Genomic DNA, 25,153 nt, shown 5'->3' on the forward strand with positions numbered 1-25,153 from the left:
CTTCATCCCATTTCTGGCTCAGAGCTAAAACCCTTGGAATTTCCTAAGTGACCAGAGTTGGGTTTCCCTGGTGGTGCTAGTGGTAAAGAACCTATCTGCCAGGTCAGGAGACAAGAGACGGATTCGATCCCGGAATCGGGAAGATCCCCTGGAGAAGGAAATGGCAAGCCACTCCAGTACTCTTGCCTAGAGAATTCCAGGGACAGAGGATCCTGGCGGGCTACAGTCCTTGGGGTTTCAGAGTCAGACACAGGAGAAGCGACTTAAGCACCCATAAGCCACTCAAGCAAATTTTATAGAACTCAAGGAGAAGAGATTGTGGGAGCCTCTGACTTATAGCCAGTGGATCACAAACACAGGCTTGCAGTTGACATCTGAAGTGAAGGGCAGTCTTGTAGGACTTTCTAATCTGCATAATCTTATGCTATCTCTGAAAAGATAGAATTGAGTTGAATTGTAGGACACCCCACTAGAGTTAGAGAATTGCTTGGCAGCAGGGAAAACACCCATTAAAATATCTTTTATCATTAGAAAATAGAGATTAAAGAAATCTGAAACTTGGAGACATTTCAAAGACTATAAATGCAGATTGGAATCAAATTGAAGCAAATTACTGACCACCTGATTCAACATGGGTGAAGAACATCCTTCCCTGTGAAGTGCAGTGGATAGGGTTCACTGGTACACCCTGAACACTCCCAAAATGAGAACAACAAAGATTAGAAAGAAAAATTAGCTATGGAGTAGCTATGCGTGCATGCTCAGTCGCGTCTGACTCTTTGGTGACCCAGTAGACCATAGCCCACCAAGCTTCTCTGTCCAGGGGATTTCTCAGGCAAGAATACTTTGAGTGAGTTGCCATGCCCTGCTCCAGGGGATCTTCCCAACCCAGGGATCAAACCCACGTCTCCTGCATCTCCTGCACTGCAGGCAGATTCTTTACCCACTGAGCCACCTGGGAACCCAAGTGGGAAATGGACAAAGGACAAATCAAAAGATTGGAGGGGATTATACCTATGCTAAGTTTAGAAAGAACAGTAGATTGAGAAGTAACAGTAATGACTGTTGATCGAGGGCTTACTGTGCTTGGGCGCTGCACTGAGTTCATGTTTAAGGGCACACTGCCACAAGGTAGGCAATACTCTCATTGCGGTCGTCACGGAAACTGAGTATCCTGCTGCCTCAGTGAGCTCTTCATAACAATCCCTATGAGGTAGGCTACTTCTATTATTTTATTTTAGAGCGGAGGCCAGAGATATTGAGTAATTCACCCAAGGGCCCACAACCAGCAGGTACAGTTTTACCAGTTAGAGATTGAGTATCACTTCCTTGCATACTTGGAGAGCCGCCATAAAACAGAAAAAGAAAATATCTCTTCTGCCCACAACTTCCTCCTCATGTTTTTTGTTGTTTATTTTTAGTGGTCTATTCAGGATCTCAAGCTGAACTCCCATTTTCAGATAAGCAGGAGCCGATGGTTAGGGACAGGCCCTGGAGTGCTCAGCTGGAAGCCAATCTTAATTTCATTAATCACGTTGGGAACTATTCCCACAGTGTGTGAAAGAAACTGCTGTCAAATTCCAAAGATGAGCCATTTTGTATTAAATTTAGCGTTAGCCCAGAAAGTTCTTTGATTATTAGGTGGTTCAGTTCAGTTCAGTTGCTCAGTTGTGTCTGAGTCTTTGTGACCCCATGTACTACAGCACGCCAGCCTTCCCTGTCCATCACCAACTACCAGAGCTTGCTCAAACTCCGGTCCATCGAGTCGGTGATGCCATCCAACCATCTCATCCTCTGTCGTCCCCTTCTCCTCCTGCCTTCAATCTTTCCCAGCAATCAGGGTCTTTTCCAGTAAGTCAGTTCTTCTTACCAAGTGGCCAAAGTATTGGAGCTTCAGCTTCAGCATCAGTCCTTCCAATGAATATTCAGGATTGATTTCCTTTGGGATGGACTGATTGGATCTCCTTGCAGTCCAAGGGACTCTCAAGACTTCTCCAACACCACAGTTCAAAAGCATCAGTTCTTCAGTGCTCAGCCTTCTTTATGGTCCAACTCTCACATCCATATATGACTACTGCAAAAACCATAGTTTTGACTAGACGGACCATTGTCAGCAAAGTAATGTCTCTGCTTTTTAATGTGCTATCTAGGTTAGTCATAACTTTTCTTCCAAAGAGCAGTCACCATCTGCAGTGATTTTGGAGCCTGAGAAAATAAAGTCTGTCATTGTTTCCCTTGTTTTCTCATCTATTTGCCATGAAGTAATGAGATTGGATGCCATGGATTGGAATGAAAACTGACCTTTTCCAGTCCTGTGACCACTGCTGAGTTTTTAAAATTTGCTGGCATATTGCGTGCAGCACTTTATCAGCACCATATTAGGTGATCCTATGTGTAAATTTTAAGTGATGCTGGACTACCTTTGTGCCCTTTTGGGATATCACAATAAAGAAATGCTTTATTTTAGTTCCTGGTTGAGGCTTCACTTACTTTTTAGCTCCCTCGTTTAAATATATTGGGTTGGCAAAAAAGTTTGTTCAGGTTTTTGTAACATCTTATGGAAAAACCCGAACAGACTTTCTGGCCAATCCAGTACAGTCCTTAGGTTCTGTGCACTGTATCTATGTCGTCTTGTGCTTGTGCTTATTCCCTTAGTTGTGTTTATAACCCCATGGACTGCAGCCCACCAGACTTCTCTGCCCATGGAATTTTCCAGGCAAGCATACTGGAGTGGGTTGTCATTTTCTTCTTCAGGGGACCTCCCCGACCCAGGGCTGGAACCCGCGTCTCTTGCGTCTCCTGCATTGGCACCTGGGAAGCCCTTATCTATGTTGTTTGTCTTTATAATTCAGAATTTTGGTTCTCAAATTTCAGAATAGATAAGAATTGCTATATACTTGGATATATACCTAAATTCTGAGGCCCCATTCCCTGAGAGGAGATTTGGGAGCCTAGAGTGGAGTCTGTAATTTTCATTTTTAGCCAAACTTCTTGAATAATTCTGATTCAGGCCGTCCTTAGACCACACTTTGAGAAACTCGTGAGTTAGGAGGGCAGTAACTTTTTTTTTTTTAAGGAGGGCAGTAATTAACATTTATTATTTTCTATGTATGTTATTAGTGTGTCAGTCACTTTCATATGTATCTTTATATTTGGTGTTCAAAAAACAGTGAGATTTTATTATCCCAGGCTTATGTATATTATTTCCACAAAATTTTAGTAAACCTGTTCTTAGCTCCAAAGATGGCATGGCTTTGTGATAGTCAGTGTCTAACTCCAAGAACCAGGAGGGCTCTTGCTCTTGGTACTTTTGCTTCAGCAAGTTATCTCAGAATTTCTGCTCTTTTCTTTCAAGCTATAATAATTATAAAGGCACAGGTGGGCTATAATCCATACATTGCCTGAGAATACCTCAGATTGTTGAATCAGTGGTTGGGAGTGATGACTCTGTGACAACATTCACCATTTGAAAGTTCACACAGCGGCATAATAATCAGAAGTGTTCTGGTATTTTAAAGGAGTAGAATAAATGGTGACTTTTTATTGGTGACATTGTTATGAGTTAGCTGTTTCAAAGTTCTGTTTTTGACACTGAAAATATATAGTAGAACGGCATTTGGGACTTTTGTTAATTTCAGTGGGCTGCTGAAATATGGCCTGGAGCTCAGGCTATATGGAAATCCATTTACTTAGAGCCACACAGAGGCAAAGCAACCTAGAATACTGCAGTATTCTGTGTTTTAACACAAGGCACAACTACTCTGGAGGTGGATAACAAGTAGATTTAGCTCCTCCTCAGCAACTTAATGGACTTGCCTGGTGACTCAGGCGTAAACAATCTGTCTACAATGCAGGAGAACAGTGAAGTTGCTCAGTCGTGTCCGACTCTTTGTGATCCCATGGACTGTAGCCTACCAGGCTCCTCTGTCCATGGAATTTTCCAGGCAAGAGTACTGGAGTGGGTTGCCATTTCCTTCTCCAGGGGATCTTCCCAACCCAGGGATCGAACCCAGGTCTCCCGCGTTGCAGGCAGACACTTTACTGTCTGAGCTACTAGGGAAGCCTAGTAGCAGGAGACCCAGGTTCAATTCCTGAGTCAGGAAGATTTCCTGGAGAAGGAAATGGCTACCCACTCCAGTAATCTCACCTGAAGAATTCCTTTAATGTGCTTTACAGACTTGCCCAGGCCCTTGGATAATTTGATGTTGGTTTACCCTGAGTATAGGGAGTATTCATTTCTTTCTCCTGATAAAAATAGGTCTGTGTTTCTTTCCAAGCTCCCTAAAAACTACAACTTTGTTTCCTTATCTCAATCTGCCAGGATTGCCTCCAGAAAGTAAATAGCTACCTTTGTTTTTTGTTTGTTTTGTTTCCCTTTGACTAGGCAGGGGCGGGGTTCCTCCTTTACTAGCCAGGGATTGAATTCATGCCCCCTGCAGTGAAAGCATGAAGTCTTAAGCATTGGACAACCAGGGAAGTCCCTAACACCTTTATGTTGAGAGACAAGGACAGAAGAGTTGGGTGAAAGTCCAGTGATATGAGTAATAAAATGATCACTGGACTTGAGGTCAGAATCTGGATTCTAATTGCTGACTGCCACCTGACCTTGACTAGTCAGTTAACCTCTTGTACCTCTATTTTCCAGCTATAAAAGTAAGTAGCCGTTCTTGTTTAATCCAGTCCTATCTTTCACATGCAGTTAGGTCTAGCAACATACTACATTGTGCTTGCTCAGCAGGAAAACCTGAGAACGTGCTGGAAAGAAAGTTTACTATTGATTGGACCCAGACTCAGAAGCATTCAGTCAACAAGTATTTATTGAATACCAAGGTAAATGGTATATTAGACTCCACCTAGTCTAAAGTAGGCCTTACTATGCATGCCATGAACAGGATGTGAGTAGCTTTCTTCAGCCTTGTTATTGAGCACTCATAGAACATAGCCCACAAAGTAATAATCATGCTTTTATGTATGTTACACTGCCTTTTCCTCTCAGTATTTCTTACCATTCATTATCTTATTTTAATGATACAAAAGCCCTGAAAAGGAACAGGACAGATTTTATCTCATTCCCCTGACTTTCAGATGAGGTACCTAAACTCAGAGATCAAAAGTGGTTCTCAGAGACTACCCAAGTGGTGCAGTGGTTACGACTCTGTGTTTCCAAAGCAGGGGCTGTAAGTTCTATCCCTGGCTGGGGAACTAAGATTCCGACATGTCATGAAGTATGACAGAAAAAAAAGTGGTTCTCGAAGAAGTAGGGTGATTCTGCCCCGAGGGGATATTTGGCAAAATCTGGAGATATTTTTGGGTTGTCACAGCTGGGATAGTGCTTCTGTCACTTAGTGAGTAAAGGCTTGGAATACTTAAACTTCCTACTGTGCACAGGACAGCTCAAAAAGAATTGTTCAGCCCCAAATGTCGCTGAGATCAAAATTGAGAAACTGACATTGGCGTTTTACTTCCAAAGAATATAGAGTGATGGAGTTGGATGAAGCAGAAATCCAGGTCTTGAACTCAGTCTCGTATATTCTCCACTGCCCTTAGCATTAAAAACTGGAGTCACATAAATTCTGGATTTATTGCTAGTGTCTTGTGGAGTGAAAAGTGGGATTTGTCAAATATCATGGCTGAAGATTTCCATGTTTAGTATAGATTGTATAACCCAATAACAGTCCACTAGGCACGTGCTGTCCAGGGAGCTTAGTCTACCTTCGTCATATTTTTCACCTTACTGAGAACCTACCAAATCTGAGTAAGTTACCCAAATGCTATTGAAATCTGAATGCAGCCCCTGTAACAGGCTCTGCATAGTACCGATTGCCTATCGAAAGACTCATGAGACTTATAGGAAATGTCACCAAGCTACTCAGAGAGAAAGTAGCAGAGCCAAGATTTGAATCTTACCTGACTCATGCTGTTAACAATATTCTGTAAGCTTAACTCCCTCCTACAGAAGTGGACCTGCTCTTACAACCCAAGGTCGTCCTTGTAGAGTATTCTTCAGTTTTTGCCCCTCAAACCATTAAATAAGCCAGAAATTAGAAGGTTCGTCTAATCCTTTGGAAGTTTTAACAGATGTCTTTCTGGATTTGGGGAAATTAAAGGATTATGGTCCATGGCTCTGTAAGGAATTTGTTATTTTCCATCTGTGAACGCCTCACAGGAAGCTAGAGCAGAAAATATTATTAGGTAAGAACAAATAAAGGCCAGTTATTCTACACAGCAAAGTATTCTATTAAAATATAAATCTGGTCATATCCCTCCCCTGCTTATTACCCTAAATAGCTTCTAGCTGCCCTTGGAGTAAAGTTTAGTCTGCTCTAAATGACCTGTAAGGCCTTCTTCACTGTACCCCTTTTGCCTGTCTTCAGCCTCACAGGCTTCTCTTCCTCGTACTCACTATGTTCTATTCATACGGACCTTGAATGACCTTGATTCTTTCCTTGCCTCAGGGGTGCTATTCTCTGCCCATCTACCCATCTCCAGTAATTTTCAGTCTGCCTGAATGTTACCTTAAGAGGGCTTCTCTGTTCTCTCTTCTGCCTACCCCTGCTTCGTCTAAGTTAGCTTACTGTTATTCTCCTACCACAGTACCATGTGTATTTCCAACTATATACTTAAACACATTTACTTATTTACATATTTGAGTTTCCTCCTCTAGGGTAAGTTTTGCAAAAGGAAGAATCTTGTCTTTTGCACCTGGATCCTTGTAAGTAGATATAAAACCTACATGGGTTTTGTAAGAATTAAATACATTTTGAGTGAATGAATATTTTGTCCAGTGTTCTTCCAGGTGCAGTAAGGAGGTATGAATTAGTAACTTGCCCTCTAAGAACTTTGCTGTGTGTATATGGTGTTTTTTATCTTGTGTTTTAAGAACTGTAAGTCACATGTTCCATAAGAGAAGATTGCTAACGATATCCAATAAAAAGCAATTTCTTCTGTCAGGAATTCAAGGAAAACCTCATAGATATTTTAACTTTATCCTACTTCTGGCTTCCCTTGTGGCTCAGCTGGTAAAGAATCCACCTGCAATGCGGGAGGCCAGAGTTTGATCCCTGGGTTGGGAAGATCCCTTGGAGAAGGGAAAGGATACCCACTCCAGTATTCTGGCCTGGAGAATTCCATGGGCTGTATAGTCCATGGGGTACAAAGAGTCAGACACGACTAAGCGATTTTCACTTCACTTCACTTACTTCTGACACATTTTAAGTGTACTGTAAATGTTGAATAATTAATGATAGGATTTTCACATATTCAGAAGATGGGACGGGGACTGCTGAGCCAAAAAAGCGTACAGCTATCAAAGTACTAAATTTATTCAGGAAGAGTGAATGGATGACTTTCACTGGAATATCTGAATGTGAAGAGGATTAGATTGGGGTAAGGCTGGGAAGGAAATCTGTAACAGAGACATAAGTAAATGCCAGTGAAAGTGAAAGCCACTCAGTTGTGTCTGACTCTTTGGGTCCCCATGGACTGTATCGTCTATGGGATTCTCCAGGCCAGAATACTGGAGTGGGTAGCCTTTCCCTTCTCCAAGGGATCTTCCCAACCCAGAGACTGAACCCAGGTCTCCGCATTGCCGGTGGATTCTTTACCACCTGAACCACAAGGGAAGCCCAGGAATACTGGAGTGGGTAGCCTATCCCTTCTCTAGCGTTTCTTTCCAACCCAGGAATCGAACCGGGGTCTCCTGCGTTGCAGGTGGATTCTTTACCAACTGAGTTATCTGGGAAGCCCCAAATGCCAGGTAGTGAACATAAAATAAATGATGAGCAGGGTGAGGTGAAGAAAGATACTTCTGTGTTTCTTTGCAGACAGATTAGTTCGTGGGAGTAAAACCTAAAATGCAAATCACGGTTTGAGAAATACATGCAAATAGTATCTGGATACTGGTTTCACTGGAACTACTGGTTCTATTATCAACACCGTCACCAAAAAACAGCAAAATGCAGCTCCTCTGAAACACCTCCTGGGCTTGGTTTGACTGGAAAGAGTATTTGCATCCTTATATTTCTGGAATGGAAACATCCTGAGGGGTGCTAAAACAGTTGGTACAGAATTTGGTTGTTACTGAATAGCTGTATCTGATGACTTCTAAAAGCCTTCCAGGCTTTTTTTTTTGTGGGGAGGGGCATGCTGTGTGGCACAAGGATCTTAGTTCTGCAACCGGGGGTTGAACCCATGTCCCCTACAGTGGAACAGGGGAAGCATGGAGTCTTAACTGCTGGACCACCATGGAAGTCCTAAACCCTTCCAATTCTTAGTGAGGTTTCTGTGACCCACAAATTGAGAGGCAGGGCACTAGGTTTTATTTTGAGGTGGTCTGCCGATAGATGGAGAGATGGCTCATTCATCTCTTTCTAGGTCTGCTTGTTGAAGCCAGACTTCTCTCCTTAGCTGAGTCAGGAGGCTAAGCATCCAAGGGGAGTTTGTTAAATGTCTGCAGTTGATGAAGATGAGGACTTGGAGAAACACTCCATTCAACTGTTTCTCTTACATCTTCTCAACAGTGTTCTATCAGGTGATGACTAAAACAGACAGATTGAAAGAGCATTTAAAAAAAAAAAAATGGGGATATTTGAGACCTAGTCTCAGTTGGAGTCATGAGGAAAGGCACATTGTGCTATGAGTGGTCTGAGGTTTTAGAACTAGACCTTGCAAGAGGTGGAAGATGTGTTGCATTTAGAGATTGTAAGGATGGGCCTTGCAGACTAGAGAAACAATGTCAGAAGACACCAGCCAGCAAAGTGTGGTAAGAGTAGAAACTGGGCTAATTAGGCTTGTTCGGCTGAAACACAAAGTACCTGTAGGCCGAAAGGTAGGTTGAGGCCTTTATTTTAAAGATCTATGATCTTAGAACAAGGAGGTTACTAGACAGTGGAGAGGTTGGTAGGCAGTGGAATGCTGGGGACAGATAAGTAGAGCCATGCTTTAGGCAGATTGATTTGTCATTGATGTATCACATAGGATGAACAGAGAGCAGAAGTACCATGAGAAAAAACCCATGTTTGTAAGAGAGTGATTGTGAAAACCAGAGGCAGCCTGAGTGAATCTTCTTACTTATTTGGATTAGGAAAAATGATCAAAATTTGACACTGAATAAATAGTAAGGCAGATTTAACAGAGAATAATCCCTGGCCTAGGAGTGAGGATACATAAGTTCTTGCCAGGGTACTTCCACAACTTTCTAGAATAATATTGAACAGGTTGCTTAAACTTTCCAGGGAAGTCTTGGACTTCCCTGGTGGCTGAGCAGTAAAGAGTCTGTCTGCCAATACAGGAGAAGCAGGTTTGATCCCTGGGTCAGGAAGATTCCATTCCCCTGGAGAAGGAAATGGCAGCCCACTCCAGTATTCTTGCCTGGGAAATCCCATGAACAGAGGAGCCTGGCAGGCTACAGTCCATAGGGGTTGCAAAGAGTTAGACATGACTGAGTGACTAATACTTCCACTTTTCACTTTCTGTGCCTTGGTTCCTCTGAAACAAGAAGAGATACTGTGAGGATTTGTCGTTGTTCAGTCAGTCAGTAAGTCGTGTCCGAATCTTTGTGACCCTGTGGACTGCAGTACGTCAGGCTTCCCTGTCCCTCACTATCTCCTGGGGTTTGCTTCAGCATCCGTCTTTCCAGTGAATATTCAGGGTTGATCTCCTATAGGATTGACTGGTTTGATCTCCTTGCTGTCCAAGAGTCTCTCAAGAGTCTTCTCCAGCACCACAGTTCGAAAGCATCAATTCTTTGGCACTCAGCCTTCTTTAGAGTCCAACTCTCACATCTGTCCATGACCACTGGAAAAACCATAGCTTTGGCTATATGGACCTTTGTTGGCAAAGGTCTGTCTCCGCTTTTTAATGTGCTGTCTAGTTTTGTCATAGCTTTCCCTCCAAGGAGCAAGCATCTTTTAATTTTGTGCCTGCAGTCATCATCTGCAGTGATTTTGGAGCCCGGGAAAATAAAATCTGCCACTGTTCCCATTTTTTTCCCCATATATTTGCCATGAAGTGATGGGACTGGATGCCATGATCTTAGCTCTTTGAATGTTGAGTTTTAAGCCAGCTTTTTCACTCTCCCCTTCCATTTATCAAGCGGTTCTAGTTCCTGTTTACTTTTTGCCATTAAGGTGGTATCATCTGCATTGGGTATTTTAAATATTAAGTTTGTCCTTAGCATGCTTTCTCTTCAAAATGATAAGCCTCTGTTATTATATAGCTGTATAATTTGTCTTGTAATCAGTTCCTCCAGGACAAACAGGCTTCTCATCTCCTTTGCTCAGCCTGAGCAGATTAACCATTGTTGAGTGGAGATATAGAAAGATAAAGTTTATGATAGAAGGGGGTGACCTTGAATCCCCTGGAAGCAAAGCCTTTCTTGTCTTATTCTGATTAGAATCAAATCATGGGTTTGCTTTCTGTCTTTTCAATAGATAGTTAGAATGAGATTCACAGGGCAGCTCCTGAGTGGTCATTCTTAGCCAAGAATTTCAGTATAAAAGATCTACTGCCGCTAATTCATAGCTCTTTTGTTCTTCTAAAAACTTTCAGTCCATGTAGCCTTTCTTGTTTGCCTAGATCACTGTGTGTGTGCCTAGTCGCTCCATTGTGTCTGACTATTTGCAACCCCAAGGATCGTAGCCTGCCCCTGTTCATGGGGATTCTCCAGGTGAGAACACTAAAGTGGGTTGCCATGCCCTCCTCCAGGGGATCTTCCCAACCCAGGGATTGAACCCAGGTCTCCCGTATTGCAGGACAATTCTTTACTACCTGAACCACCAGGGAATTGGCCACTCATAAACGGAGGCCCTTTAAGTTTTAAGTGTAACCATTTGAAGTAGTTTTCGCCTTTGTCTCTGGCCACTGATTACTATTGATGCATCCAATTAGTCTGATGCATGAGTGGTACAGCCACATAGACTCTGCTATCGCTTAAGTGTGTAGAGTGTAGTTTGGTTTCTTTCCACAAAAAGTGCTTTCAAGGAATCCTGCAACAGACTTATCTTTGCTATTGTTACTTCTTACGTTCCCTTAAGATCGTTATTACTGAGACCTTGTTCAAGGGTGTGCATGGTAGCCAGACTTAGATCGCAAAATGGCTTAGGCCTAAAATGGCTTCTCTTATATCTAAAGGCTAAACCTGCTTCTTGTCCTCAGGGGCCTCCTATGCTACATCGAAGAGTCAGTTTTGTCTCTACGATGGATCTGTTTCCTTGACTTCAACTTTTGTTTTGTGTTGCTTTTGTTACTATGTTGTTAGTTGCTCAGTTGTGTCCGACTCTTTGCAACCCCAAGGACTGTAGCTGTCAGTGGGATTCTCCAGGCAAGAATATTGGGATAGGTTGCCATGCCCTTCTCCAGGGGATCTTCCTGACCCAGGGATCGAACCCTGGTCTCCTACACTACAGGTGGATTCTCTGAGCCACCAGGGAAGCCCCTTTATTATGATAGTACATAATGACCGGCCTTGGGGAAGGCTGCACCTCTGCTGGAAAAGACTGATACATCACCTCTGGAGGATGGCCATTCCAGGAGATATTTGCAAGATAATGGTCTTTACTTCTTCAACTCCTACCTGTCTCTGTCCTATAAGGAACCTGGCATCCAGACCCAGACAAGATGGTTATTTTGAGACATTAGTCTACTATCTTTGTCAGCCAGCTTTCCCAATAGAATCGTATTCCTTGCCTCAATCTTCTGGTTAATTGGCCTGTCCAGCAGTGAGCAGACCGAGCTTGGACTCAGTAACACCTACACTATCTGTTTACAGTAGAGCTCACTTTGGAATTATCAACAAAGGCACAAACTTAGAAGAGAAAATGGTAGCTTTAGGTTTTGTTTGTTTTTGGTACTCTGCCTCACAGCATATGGGATCTTAGTTTCCTGGCCAGGGATCACATCTGTGTCCCCTGCATTGGAAGCGAAAGTCTTAACCACTGAACTGCCAGGGAAGTCCTGGTAGCCTTAGTTTTATTGAAATTTTTTTAAAGGATAAAATCTAGGTTTTCTTTCTTTCCTTTTCATTTTTTTTTTATTTTTAGTGGTAGGACTTCGCTGGTGGCTTAAATGGTAAAGAATCTGCTTACAATTCAGGAGACCCAGGTTTGATCCCTGGGTGGGAAAGATGCCCTGGAGAAGGAAATGGCAACCCACTCCACTATTCTTGGATTTTCCTGGCAGCTCAGATGATAAAGAATCCACCTGCGATGCAGGAGACCTGGGTTCAGTCCCTGAGTTGGGAAGATCCCTGGAGGAGGGCATGGCCACCCACTCCACTATTCTTGCCTAGAGAATCCCATAGACAGAGGAGCCTGGCGGGCTTTAGTCCATAGGGTTTGCAAAGAGTCAGACATGACTGAGCGACTAACACAGTGTTGGTGGTAGGGTTTTGGAAATTATTCTCTGGCGTTCTGTCTTTATGTGAAGTCGCTCAGTCGTGCCTGACTCTTTGTGACCCCATGGACAGTGAGTGGCCTGCACCAAGCTCCTCCGTCCATGGGATTTTCCAGGCAAGAGTACTGGAGTGGGTTGCCATTTCCTTCTCCAGGGAATCTTCCCGACCCAGGGATCGAACCCAGGTCTCCCGCATTGTAGACAGACGCTTTACCGTCTGAGCCACCAGGGAAGCTACAATTATAGCACGTGCCCTATCCCCTCCCATCACCTGCCAAATTTAACCTGGGCAGAACTCTGTGATTTTAAGGTCTTTACCATTTCCTTTTTCTTATTGGCCTGACTTATTTTCTTGCTGCCTCTACTGTCTTATTTTCCTAAACTGTTATTTAATACATGGATATGGCAGAACTCTGGGAGTCAAAAATTTTTGCCAGTTCTGGCTAGAACCTGTGTATAAACTTAAGATTTACTCACGCCTAATACTCTTTGTAAATGAAATTAGTTTAAGTATCCTTATGATTAACTGCACTCTAAGATGGATACAGGCCAAGGAAAGAGAGTTAAAATATCCAAAGCATGGTGTGGTTATATTCAAACAGTTATGACCACATTTCTGTCAGTCAAGTTGGAGTAAAAATGTGAGGCCAGGGCCTAGAGTATGAGTGAAACAACATCATAGCCATCAAGGGAAAGGGCCTTCCCCATTTATATTCATCAAATTGTATTTCCCTTCCCTAGAAACCACTACATTTTTTTTCTAAACAACTTCAGTATATTGGCCTGAAATGTCAGGCTATAGAGAGGCACCAAGGCCTGTTTTGTTACTGCATTATTTCAAGATCTCTCCTTTATTGCTACATTCCTTTGCCACTTCCTGCAAACAGCATAAGTGCAGCAGGATTCATAAAAGATCGTGTTAGTTACTCAGTCGTGTCCAACCCTTTGCGACTCCACAGACTATAGCCCACCAGGCTCCTTTGTCCATGGAATTCTCCAAGCAAGAATACTGGAGTGGGGAGCCTTTTCCTTCTCCAGGGTATCTTCCCAACCCAGGGTTCCAACCCAGATCTCCTGTATTACAGGCAGATTGTTTATCATCTGAGCCATGTATAGGAAACTTTCAAAGTTCACCTATAGAGGCACTTGAAACAAACCCAGAGTCATTCCTCAGAATATCTGCTGACCCCATACAGGTCATGAAAAGGCAGGATTAGTCCAATTAAACTTGTTGCTTAATCACATGAACGTAGTCCATATGCAGGAACCCTTGTTTACGGTAGTGCATTGTCTTTGGTGTTGAATCTCCCCTGTCTATGCTTGCCAAAAGCTTGTATCATCAATCATAACTATTGACTCCAGAAAGCAGAAGAGTGACTAGATAGAGTTCCCTTTGTTAAATGTTTTTACAAATCTAAAAAAGAACATGACCCTAATCATTTTAAGAATAAAAGCTTTCTTCCTTATCATGAAAGTCAGGAAAGACTGGTAGCAGTCTCCAAAAGAATTATCTGAGGCTCCGGATTACATCCGACTGAGCTGGAGGAGAGGGACCATATGGCAGATGTGTGACCACTTCTGTGTAGTCTTTTGTGGGATCTAATCGTAGTCCCTATGGACTATTGTTTCTCATTCACCATTGTGAAATACCAGGAAAATAAAAGAGGATTTAAAGTTTAAGGTCAGTGCTAAGACTCAGAATGGGCATCAGAATTTAACCTGCTCGCTAGTTCCCTATCTTCTGTCTATAAATTGATATATATTTTGCTAGAGATGCTAGATTTTGCAAAAAATATTCTGGCCCTCTAAGCTTTACAATGCATGTGTTTGGGAGAAGTGTTGGCAGGAACAGAGGAAGCTTCTTTTTGATGATTCTCAAAAGTAGACTGAGAAGGAATTAGATCCTTGAATCCAAGGAAGTTTTGAAATCTATTTTTATAAAGACGGCACCATACTTATTAAATGGGGAAAAGGAGAAGGTAGGAAATGCAAAGCTATTTGGGATTCAGTGGTGGTGTTGTTCCGTCATGTCTGACTCTTTGTGATGCCATGGACTGCAGCACACCAGGCTTCCCTGTCCTTCAGCGTCTCCCAGAGCTTACTCAAATTCATGTCCATCGTCGGTGATGCCGTCCAACCATTTGTCCTCTGTCATCCCCGTCTCCTCCTGCCTTCAGTCTTTCCCAGCATCAGGTTATTCAGTTTAGGATGTGTCATTCATTCTAATAGTATTCCAACCAATACAAGCAAGTTGGCATATAGCCAACCTCAAGTACGCAGCTGAGCATGAATGTTCCCTGGAAACTGAATAGTGTAAAGCCTTCCAAAGAAATAAGCGTCTCACCTATTTTTTTATGAACTAAGTTTCATAGAAATTCATACTTGATTTTTTTCTCTCGCCAAATCCTAGACCGCTTCTGATCTATTTTCTTAAAGAGCAAAGAAGTTTTCTATGCTAGACAAGAGAGCTTTTATGAACCATCCACATGTGTTGATAGTCATTTTGTGGCCTCGGGAGAGAGGATGGGCAGAAAGGGTTTGAAAGTGGTCTTAACTAGAATACTCTGCAAGAGAGAAGCTAACAGAAAGCTGACTTTTACCTAGGATTCTACTATAAGAAATCCACTGTGGGCTTTCCTGGTAGCTCAACGGTAAAGAGTCCACTTGCTAATGCAGGAGACGGGGATTCGGGGAAGATCTCACAAGCCATGGAGCATCGAAGCCCTTGAGCCACAACTCCTGGAGCCCACGTGCCCTGGAGCCTGTGCTCCACAATGAGATGCCTGAGTAGCAGCGCTGGAGAACAGCCCCTTCTCTCCACAGCCAGAGAAAAGCCTGCACAGTGACAAACCCCCAGCGCAGCCAAAAATAAATTAATTAATTAAATTATTTAAAAAAAACAAAACAAGAAATCCACTGTGAGAGTTTGCTGGTTGTTCAGTAGTTAGGATTCAGTGCTTCTACCGTTGGAGGCCTGGGTTCAATCCCTGGTCGGGGAATTAAGATCCTGTGAGTCACGTGATAAGGTCAAAAAAATAAAGGTAAAAGAAAAAAAAGAAATTAATTGTCTATTGACAGTGGAAGGAAATAGATTCGGTTCCTGCTCTGTTCTCTAGTATATTTCAGTGTGAAATGTATCCTACAAGGTGATACTTCAAAACAGGTGCATAACTCGAAAGACGTTCTTAAGATTTGGACATATAGAATACTGATACATCTGAAGAGATTTGATTAAGTACTTTCATTAAATAGGTGTCTCTGGTTGGCAATGAGATGCCTGGACAATTAGGGACCCATGGGTCTTCAAAAGAAACGCAGTGAAAGGAAGAATATGTAAAAGTTCGTGAGGAAAATCAAGGGCACAAATCTTAATTAGTTTCTGATGCTATCGTGTTCTTACTTTTTAAATTGTCCTTCACATTTCATCTTATGCCCCAAACTCAGTTATGCCTGTTCCGTTTCCCCTTCTAACTTTAGCCTTGAAGCGCCACGAGGAAGGAGTCTGTCTGCTTCATCTCTGTATGCCCCTCAGTCGCTGACGCCAGAAGGCGCACCACGAGCATTCGTGTATTCTCGCTTGTTGATTATTTTTGTGTGTATTCTTTTTTTTTTTAAACCATTCACTATAAATAAACCTTTGTGGGCAAAAATCTTACTATGTGTCTCATTGTACCTCTGATCTGGTCCCCTTATGGCAATGGTATTAACACCACCAGCTTGTCGAGTTCTCTCATGATGAAGCAATACAGTATCTGGCATGAAAGTTATTTAAATTCATAGTTGAACTTTGATTATCTGTAACGGATCCTTTGCCATTTCCTTTGCTGGAACCTATTTTTTCAGCTTGCTATCATAGAATCATGGGATAGAAGTTGAAGAGGGGGAAATAAATGGTGGAGTATTCGTGCTTCTGTATCTCAAGTGCGCCTCTCTTCAGCCTCTTGGTAGTCCTGCCATATCCCCGTCTTTGGTTCACAGCGCTAATCACCACACGAAACTGTTCTGTTTACTGTTTCTCCATCCTGCGCTTTGTTTGTCTTATTCACTGTTGAATTATTAGCACTTAGCTCAGAGTTTGGCGAAAGCTGGATAAATATTTATTGATTGGATTAATAAAAGAGGCACACAGGCTGATGAACATGAACGCCTACTTGGGATTTCTAAAGAACTCTTTCCTCCACAAATTGGCATTGAGGGACACATAAAGAGAATCCCACCACCTCCCCCTCTACTCTCTTCACCTTCCCACTCCCCACCCCAGCTACCAGAATTTTTGCTCTTTGAATAACATCTTGGATGGACTTCTGCAATAAAACCATTAAGGGGTAGTAAACAGACACAAGACTGAATGTGCAGTTGTCTAGACTTAATTTAATAGAGAATATCTAATTTATACCTTTTTTTCCCCTATGTTCCCCGGTCTAATGCCCTGCTGATATTGATAGTATATCAAATTCTGAACACAGTGCTTGCCTAGGGCAGCAGTAGACCTTTCCTTCTAATTTAAATTAGCTGAAGCCTGGTAGTCCCTATGTGAGAGTGTATTCGTAATATCCTGACTGAACACAGGCCATCCAATTAGGTGAATTATCTTAAAACTCTTGCTTTTTATCTACTGACATTTGTGATCAGAAAGGCTGTTAAATTTCATCCATGGCATCAATTTTATGCAAATTATTACAAATTATTTCCTGCCACCCAAAGAAGCTACTTTTCTTCTCCTTATCTCATATTTAAGTTTGAACATACATTGAATGTATCTAGAAGAGCATTGATTCTTCAGAATAAGAGTTTGGTTTCTGATATTGTATAGCTGATTCACTTTGTATTGTATTGTATGGTAGAAACTAACATGACATTGTAAATCAACTATACTTCAATAAAAATGATTTTTTTAAAAAAGAGAGGTTTCTGAAACCCTATGTACAAATCCCTTCTGCCAGAGGACATCCCCTGTTGGTGCACTTACTCCTCTCTGTGTCTGTAGATAATTAAAAAATAATTCTGAGTAAAATGTTAGGGGAGCATATATTTATTGGCTGAAATCCCACGTAGACTAAGTATTTATCAAGAAACAAGATTTGGGGAATTCCCTGGCAGTCCAGAGACTGGGACTCTGTGCTCCCAGGGCAGGGGACACAGGTTCCATCCCTGGTCGGGGAACTAAGATTCCACGTGCCACACAGTGTGGCCAAAGGAGAAAAACAGACAAGCTGAAACATTGTGAAGATTTAAAAAAAAAAAAAATCAAGATTTTGTGTTTTTAATTATTGTATATAATTCTTCTTCTTAAAAGAATCGTCTGCTGACTCAACTTTTCCTGGGAAAATAGGCCATTCCCACCACATGGGGATGAACATGGATATGAGTGGTGGAGACAACAGCACCATGCCACCTCACCATCACCCGACCACATCATCGGACCACTCCCACAACCACATGATGATGATGATGGTAAGTGCCAACGCGAAGGCAGCCCGGGCCCTCCCCCACCCCCCGGGTCATAGGAATGATCAGATTTTAGGACTGCAAGAGGACCGTGTTTGTCGTTGTTGTTCAGTCACTAGGTTGTGTCCAACTCTTTGCAGCCCCATGGACTGTAGCACGCCAGGCTTCCCTGTCCTTCATTATCTCCCAGAGCTTGCTCATACTCACATCCATCGAGTTGGTGATGCCATCCAACCCTCTCACCCTCTGTGTCCCCTTCTCCTCCTGCCCTCAATCTTTCCCAACATCAGGGTCATTTTCAATGAGTCAGCTGTTCGCATCAGATAGCCAAAGTATTGGAGCTTCAGTTTTAGCATCAGTCCTTCCAATGAATATTCAGGGTTGATTTCCTTTAGGACTGACTGGTTTGACCTCCATGCAGTCCAAGGGACTCTCAAGAGTCTTCTCCAATACTACAGTTCAAAAGCATCAGTTGTCCGGTGCACAGCCTTCTTTATGGTCCAGCTCTTACATCCATACATGACTACTGGAAAGATCATAGCTTTGACTGTATGGACCTTTGTCGACAAAGTGATGTCTCTGCTTTTTAATACACTGTCTTGGTTTGTGGTAGCATTTTTTTTTCAAGGTTAAAGATCAATTTACCGATGAGGAAAAACTAAGGCAGACCTAGAGAAGTCAAGTGATTGACCCAAGATTATGTGGCAGGTTAATTTCATGGCTATACCAGAATCATTATGGTTCTTTCTTCAGTATATCTTCCTTTCAAAATTGACCCTGGATTAATTTCTTTATGCTTTGTGTAGACGAGAAAAAAGACAGAAGTTGACAGTGAGGGCAAAGGAGAGTACATGCAGAGAAGTGCCTATATTAGTGATACGAAAATGAGGAGAAAGCTTTCCACTTCAATGAATGCCTCTTATTACCCAGAACTGCTGCTTCTTGACCTGAGATTCTCATGTAGAAACTTCGATTGTTTCTAACTAACATGTTTTGGTTTCCTGGCAGCCTATGACCTTCTACTTTGGCTTTAAGAACGTGGAACTATTGTTTTCCAATTTGGTGATCAATACGGCTGGAGGTGAGTAAGCCATCAGGTGTTGTTTGAAGGTGACACTCACATGAGAGACAGTGACAAAGAATCTGGAAACCCAGCACCTCTTCCTGCCAGAGTTACTGAGTCGTGAGGGTTGCGATTGTAACCATCTGGTTCCCTATTTCCTACCTGGAAGATAAGGATACACAATGACTATTAGGTCCTACTGTAAACCTCTCTTAAATAACATGTGTATGTTTTAGAGTTTCTGAAACGTAATTTAGATACAGGTCGGAGTCTTTTGCAGACCATTGTCTTTCACCCTTTTCCAGAGTGTTTCCTTGTTTGATTGGTCTCAGACGTAAGACTACAGTCAAGTTCGAATGATATAAGAAGCATTTTGTATATACATACCACAAAATAACCCTAGCTTCAAAACTACTAATCGAGTACAGTCTCTTTGGACCCACAAAATCGATTGTTTTGGGAAGAAGGGAAGCATTTAATTCAGGTAGTATGTTAAATCAGTTTTGAAAACATGCATATTATTACCAACAATTCACAGTGTGAAAGACAGAATTGAAATGCCCATTCAAGAAATAGAGTCACATGCTTTAGAAGGGCAGGCAGGGCACAGTACAGCATGTGGGATCCCAGTCAAGGCTGGAGCCTATGCCCCTACACTGAGAGGTCAGAGTCTTAACAATAAGCATTTTATTTCTCTTTCATGTGTTTTACATTGTGTGTCTCTGTGTGTGAAACTAATTTAATCACATCAAGCAGCCAGACCAAAAGGTTATTGTTGTTCCAATTATTTTTTTGTTATATTAATCAGAAAAGGAGTATATTCTTTAGTAGAGACTGTAGTTTTCACTAACACCATCTTAGTCCTTCTCTTCCACCCATGGGAGTGAAGAGGTAACAATATATTCTGGAATTAACAGTAGAGAGTAGCAGTTTTTTGGAATTCCTTGGCAGTCCAGTGATTAGGACATGGCACTTTGACTGCCCAGGGCCTGGATTCAGTCCCTGGTCAGAGAACTAAGATTCTGCAAGCTGAGTAGCAAGGCCCATTCCCACCCACCTCCACCCCGTCCAAAAAAAAAAAGAGGAGCAGTTTTTCTACGTTTTCTTTCACGCTTGGAGAGCACACCAGCTAAGCATTTTGCATGTTTGACATTACTGCCATCTTTTCCTTTCCTACTTAGAAATGGCTGGAGCTTTCGTGGCAGTGTTTTTACTAGCCATGTTCTATGAAGGACTCAAGATAGCCCGAGAGGGCCTCCTGCGCAAGTCCCAAGTCAGCATTCGGTACAATTCCATGCCCGTCCCAGGACCAAATGGAACCATCCTTATGGAGACACACAAAACTGTCGGGTAAGGAGATTGAACAGATCCAAGTGGAAGTTCTGTAGAGCTGAACTAGCCAAATAGCAAAGTGGCTATTTTATTAGCAACATCCCTTTTCTTGAGTTAATGATTCCATATCACCTTGATCAGCACTCTGTGGAGGCTTGGGATTGTGAGTCATTAGGTCGAAAGAGGAATGATATTAACTCTTCTTAGAGTTCATTCTGAATTCTAAGCTCTGGTCACTTTGGAAAAAGGAAAGGAATCATTTTAACATATTAGTCAAATAATAATAAACAAGTTAAAGAAAGAAGTTTCAGGTCAGGGTACAGAAGAATGGCAGAACCCTGTTGATTCCTTTCTATAGAAAGTGGTACCTGCCCACCTCTGGTCTCATTTTGTTATAACACTATGTAAAGGTCTGTATTTCACTTAAAGTATTTGGATGACTTGGTTTTCCCCACAGATTGGCAAGTGTTTTTTTAAATTCCGTTATAATAGAAACATAGATCTTAAAGCTAAATTGGAATTCAAGGAATCCTATAGACCAATGTCTTACTCTCAAGTAAGCACAATATTATTTATTCCAGTAGTACCCATGATTGAGGGCCAACCAGATTGCGACTCATCTAAGCTGACAGAACTAGTGAGTGACAGAGGAGATAAACCGCCAGGTCTCCTGATCCCTAATTAAGAACTGTCTACTATACCACCCCACCGTCAATTCTGTTTCCAAGTCTTTAAGAGTATGAGCTTTGCGAAGGTGGAAGGCCTGAAAATGTTCGCAGCAATAAGTGTGGGAGGGTGTGGGTCATCCCTTTCAGGTTCCACCGTGGGGGTGAGTCACACTGCAGCCTCCCTCTGCCCTCCTCCTGAAGAGCTTGACTCCTGCTGCCATAGAACCATATCTGGCTGATGTCTATTAACCTCATAGCCCTATCATTTTTCATTCCAAGGACCAATAAACAAAACTTGCGTAGACACAAGTACCCTGGAGTTGCCAAGGTGACTGAGAGAGGGCAGCTCAAGCTGAGCTCATGACTACAACTGTTCCCTTTCTTGCCCCTGAAGCGCGTGCCGAGCTGCCTGAGCACTCCTGGGGCCCTAACTCTTGTGTCCCTGTTTACTCTCCAGGCAGCAGATGCTGAGCTTCCCGCACCTCCTGCAAACAGTGCTGCACATCATCCAAGTGGTCATCAGCTACTTCCTCATGCTCATCTTCATGACCTACAACGGGTACCTCTGCATTGCTGTAGCAGCTGGGGCTGGCACAGGGTACTTCCTCTTCAGCTGGAAGAAGGCGGTGGTAGTGGACATCACAGAGCATTGCCATTAACGTCTCAGTCCATGGTGTGGCCTTATCGATTGCAGTGGAAAGCAGTTCAAGACTGGAAGACAGGATTCCACCTTCTCTTCTTGCTCCTTATCTCCTTACAACACACATACACCTGCTCAACAGAGGTTTAGCTTACAGTCTCTGAGCTAAAGTGGCAACTTCCTTCCCCCCACACTTCTTTCCCTAATGAGCTGAGTTTCCCGTTTCTCTTGAGGTGAAGCCACTCAGGAGAAGTCCTCTCCTCCCTCATTATCTTAGATCCGAGTTATATGTTCTTATCTAATCCCGGTAGCTTTCTGTTCAATGGCTCGATCGCCTGCTTCCTGTTTTTTTAGTCTTGTGTTCTCTTTTTTCTTTTAAACAGACAGTTTGTGAATTTGATGGGTTTTTCCTGGGTCAGTGATGGAAATGGGTTAACTTTAGCCAAGATTGATGGCAGGCAAGGGAAAGTCTTGCCCAGCTAAACCCAGAACCCAAACATGTTTTAGTCTTTGGACTCAATGAGTGGAAGATAGGTTATGCCTTCCCTAGATGTGACGTGTTGCACCGAAATCTTTGTAGGGTCAGAGATGGTTTGAGACTGTATAAATACAGGCCCAGAACTTGCAGGACAGTGCATTCCTGGGTGGCTGACTAATCAACTTATGTTCCCACTCAACATTTTAATTAGAATGAACTTGTTAATCAAGAAAAAAAGGTGACAATCAATTTGAGAAAATAGATATTTTAAAATGAAACCATTGACATTTTTACTTTGACTTGGTACCTTAGTATGTCACAGCTGAATGAAGCAAGCGTTTAAACATTTTCTTCTGTTACTGTTTTCATGTGTCTGCCTCTAAACCAGTGATTTTCAAACTTTAGCATGCATCAGAAAGTCACCTAGCGAGCTTGTTAAAAACCCAGTTGTTGGGCCTCGACCCAGAGCTCCTAAATCAGTATTTTTAACAAATTCCCAAGTGATGCTCCTGCTGATGATCAGGGGACCATACTTTGAGCATCTCTGCTTTAAACTAAGGGAGTATCACCTAGTGGGTGAGCTACCTGGGACCGGGCACGGGAATTTGATTTGCTATTACGAGGTGGTGTGTCTGGGCTTAACTCATGTACTAAATGCTGCTGGTCAATACTTAATCATTCCACAAACATTTATTCAGCCCCGGTGTGTCTGTGTGCCCAGGCCCACATGCACAGAAGGGCTGGAGCCAAAGTAAACTTTTCTTAGCATGTATGAAATCACTAGTCCTTATTTTTAAAGATCTGTAATTTCTTGGAAGTAGCCTGAAGGTTGAGAAAGACCTTTGATCTGCAATGTAAATCAGCCAGTCTTGGGTTAGAAGGGCAAAAGCCCAGCCATCTCTTTGAGAGGCTTAGGGTGTGGTTGGCTGATGGGCAGATTTTCCTCAGCCCCGACATCCAAAGGCATACCAGGCAGATCCTCATTCTCTGCATGACCATCTTTGTTACTCGGGGTGGGGAGAGCTTAATTAGATCACAGGTGGCCAAAAATTGCTTTCCTCAGTGAAGAATCGTATTGGATTTTCATTCTCGTTAGTCTACGCTGCAGTCTTGTTCCCAGTCCAGCCTACCTCTGTATAGTGACTCTTCTTGTGCTGGTCTGTTAAATCCTGCCCTCCTTGGTGCTAGACTCCTTTTGTGCCTCAGGGCAGGAGAGAGAAAACACAGCTATCCTGTTGGCCTCTGTTGTGGTTTTGAAGTTTGTACTTACTCTGTTGATGCCAGTTAAATATTGGAGGGCGACAAATGTGTACTTGCATGGCTTTGAATCAAGAGAGGCTTATGAGCTTACCAGTTCGAGGTTAAAACCTAAGAACCAACACTTAGAATTTTATGTTTTTCTCTCATTCCAACCCCTTGTAGTGCTGATACTTAGTATAAGCAAAGGGAATGACAGGTACTGATAAAAATCCAACATTAAGGTACAAATAGCCTGTACTGTCTCAGAAGCCAATGAATAATAAAACCCTGAGAAATAAAATAAGAATCAATGTTTAGTAGTAACCCTGGTACTCTCTAGACATCTTGTCATGATCTGCTATGAAGTAACCTTATCAGGTTATTTTCAAGGTGTGAAAAATCAAGGCCAGTTAAGACAAAACGCTGCGAATTTCAAACTCTCAGAGAGAAGCAATTTGGGATGTGTCTTTGGGTATTCAAGATAGAGTCTCATGAGAAACCTGAATTCTGTGATCTTGAGCTAGGTTGCCAAAGGAAGAAACTAGTGAAGGGGGAGGGGGGGAAGTAAACCTTAAATTCTGTCTTTCTTGAGTTCTTGGACTGTGTTAATGTTGATAATCGTGTTGATTTTCATATCTGTACCCCTGTTCATTTAGAATTTTAGTGCCTGACTTTGTTCCTTTTGGATGCAAATTGCTCGTTTCCTCCTGTTCACAACAAGTGGAAGCCGTATCGCCTTGTCTTTGGCCCCTTACTGTCTTTCAGTCTTTTATCCTATACATCTAGTCTATTAATCTCCTTAGCCCTCCCAATGCACTGGACAATGCTGTGCAGTGGGTTTAGATATTGATACCAACTGGAAGCTGTAAAACTCATTCGAGACCCTAAGCACACTTTGAGGAGCAATTGTCCTGTTGGAATTTCTATGAGGCTGGGTAAAGGGCTACCTGGTACTATCCACTAAGTTACAAAATCTTAGGTACCGTCTCCAACCTATGCCAGAGGAACATTCAGCCCCTCACTGCCCACAGACAGAGGCCTCTGTCCACCAGGGAGTCAGTAGTTTCTTCACTGCTTCTATGGTAGGGTTGTCTGAAATTCCCTTTTAGGCTGTGGGGCACTGGTTTCGGGTTCCCTGTAGAAGCTGGAAGGGGAGGTGGTAGGGAGTATACTTTCATGTCATTTACTGTTGGTCCTGCCCTCTCCAGCTGCTTCCTTGAGAAGATACATCTAAAGATACAAAGTCTGCATTTGATATAATGCCTTAATCACTGGCTCTACAATTAATGTTGACTGTTTTAGATTGTAAGCTCCTGGAGGGCAGTATTGCTGTTGTAGGAATATTTTAACAGTGTCATGTGCAAAAGAACAAATAAATATTTTGATTTTGTGATTCTATGTGTGTCTTCCACCCAGAGTGATGTCAGAATCAGTGGTCTCTTCACTGTCCACATGGACTCCGGCCATTATCATCAGTTTTTAAGATGTCCGTCTTTCAGGTGGCGTGACCCAGTTATAGTTTCATCTCACTGTCCTCCTACTTTAAACGACAGGCTTTGTACACGCCAGAAGAGTTAACATGACCTTTTGCACAGGAGACAGTCTTAATGAAGATGCAATATCTCAGTACACCAAAGATTTTATCATATCATAATCATTTCCCTGTGTTTATGCTGACAGAACATCCTCTTGAGTGTGGCTATTAGGAGGGAAGAAGAAACTCAGAAGCCTCAATGTTTTTGTGCTTCTGTGCCCACTCATGCTGGGAAGCCACAGTGACTGGTTGAGGCAGTCTTGTATGATTTTTTTTCTCTCACTCTTTGATCCTGGCCTTTGTAGCATTCAAAATAATTGAACTCAGTTTCCCTATCTGGAGCCACTATTGCTGTGTTTTC

General features: G+C 42.5%; 1 protein-coding gene across 1 annotated transcript in view; it reads left to right on the forward strand.

Moving 5' to 3' along the window:
• The window catches only part of SLC31A1 (solute carrier family 31 member 1), a 35,124-nt gene extending 10,468 nt beyond the window's left edge, over positions 1-24,656 (forward strand). Inside the window, exons 2-5 of the mRNA XM_005684318.3 lie at positions 17,687-17,844; positions 18,847-18,919; positions 20,083-20,251; positions 21,359-24,656. Of these exons, the coding sequence (XP_005684375.1) occupies positions 17,737-17,844; positions 18,847-18,919; positions 20,083-20,251; positions 21,359-21,560 (552 nt within the window). The 5' untranslated portion in view covers positions 17,687-17,736 and the 3' untranslated portion in view covers positions 21,561-24,656. The remainder of the gene's footprint in view (positions 1-17,686; positions 17,845-18,846; positions 18,920-20,082; positions 20,252-21,358) is intronic.

This window comes from Capra hircus, chromosome 8 (genome assembly GCF_001704415.2).
Source record: "Capra hircus breed San Clemente chromosome 8, ASM170441v1, whole genome shotgun sequence".
NCBI lineage: Eukaryota > Metazoa > Chordata > Mammalia > Artiodactyla > Bovidae > Capra > Capra hircus.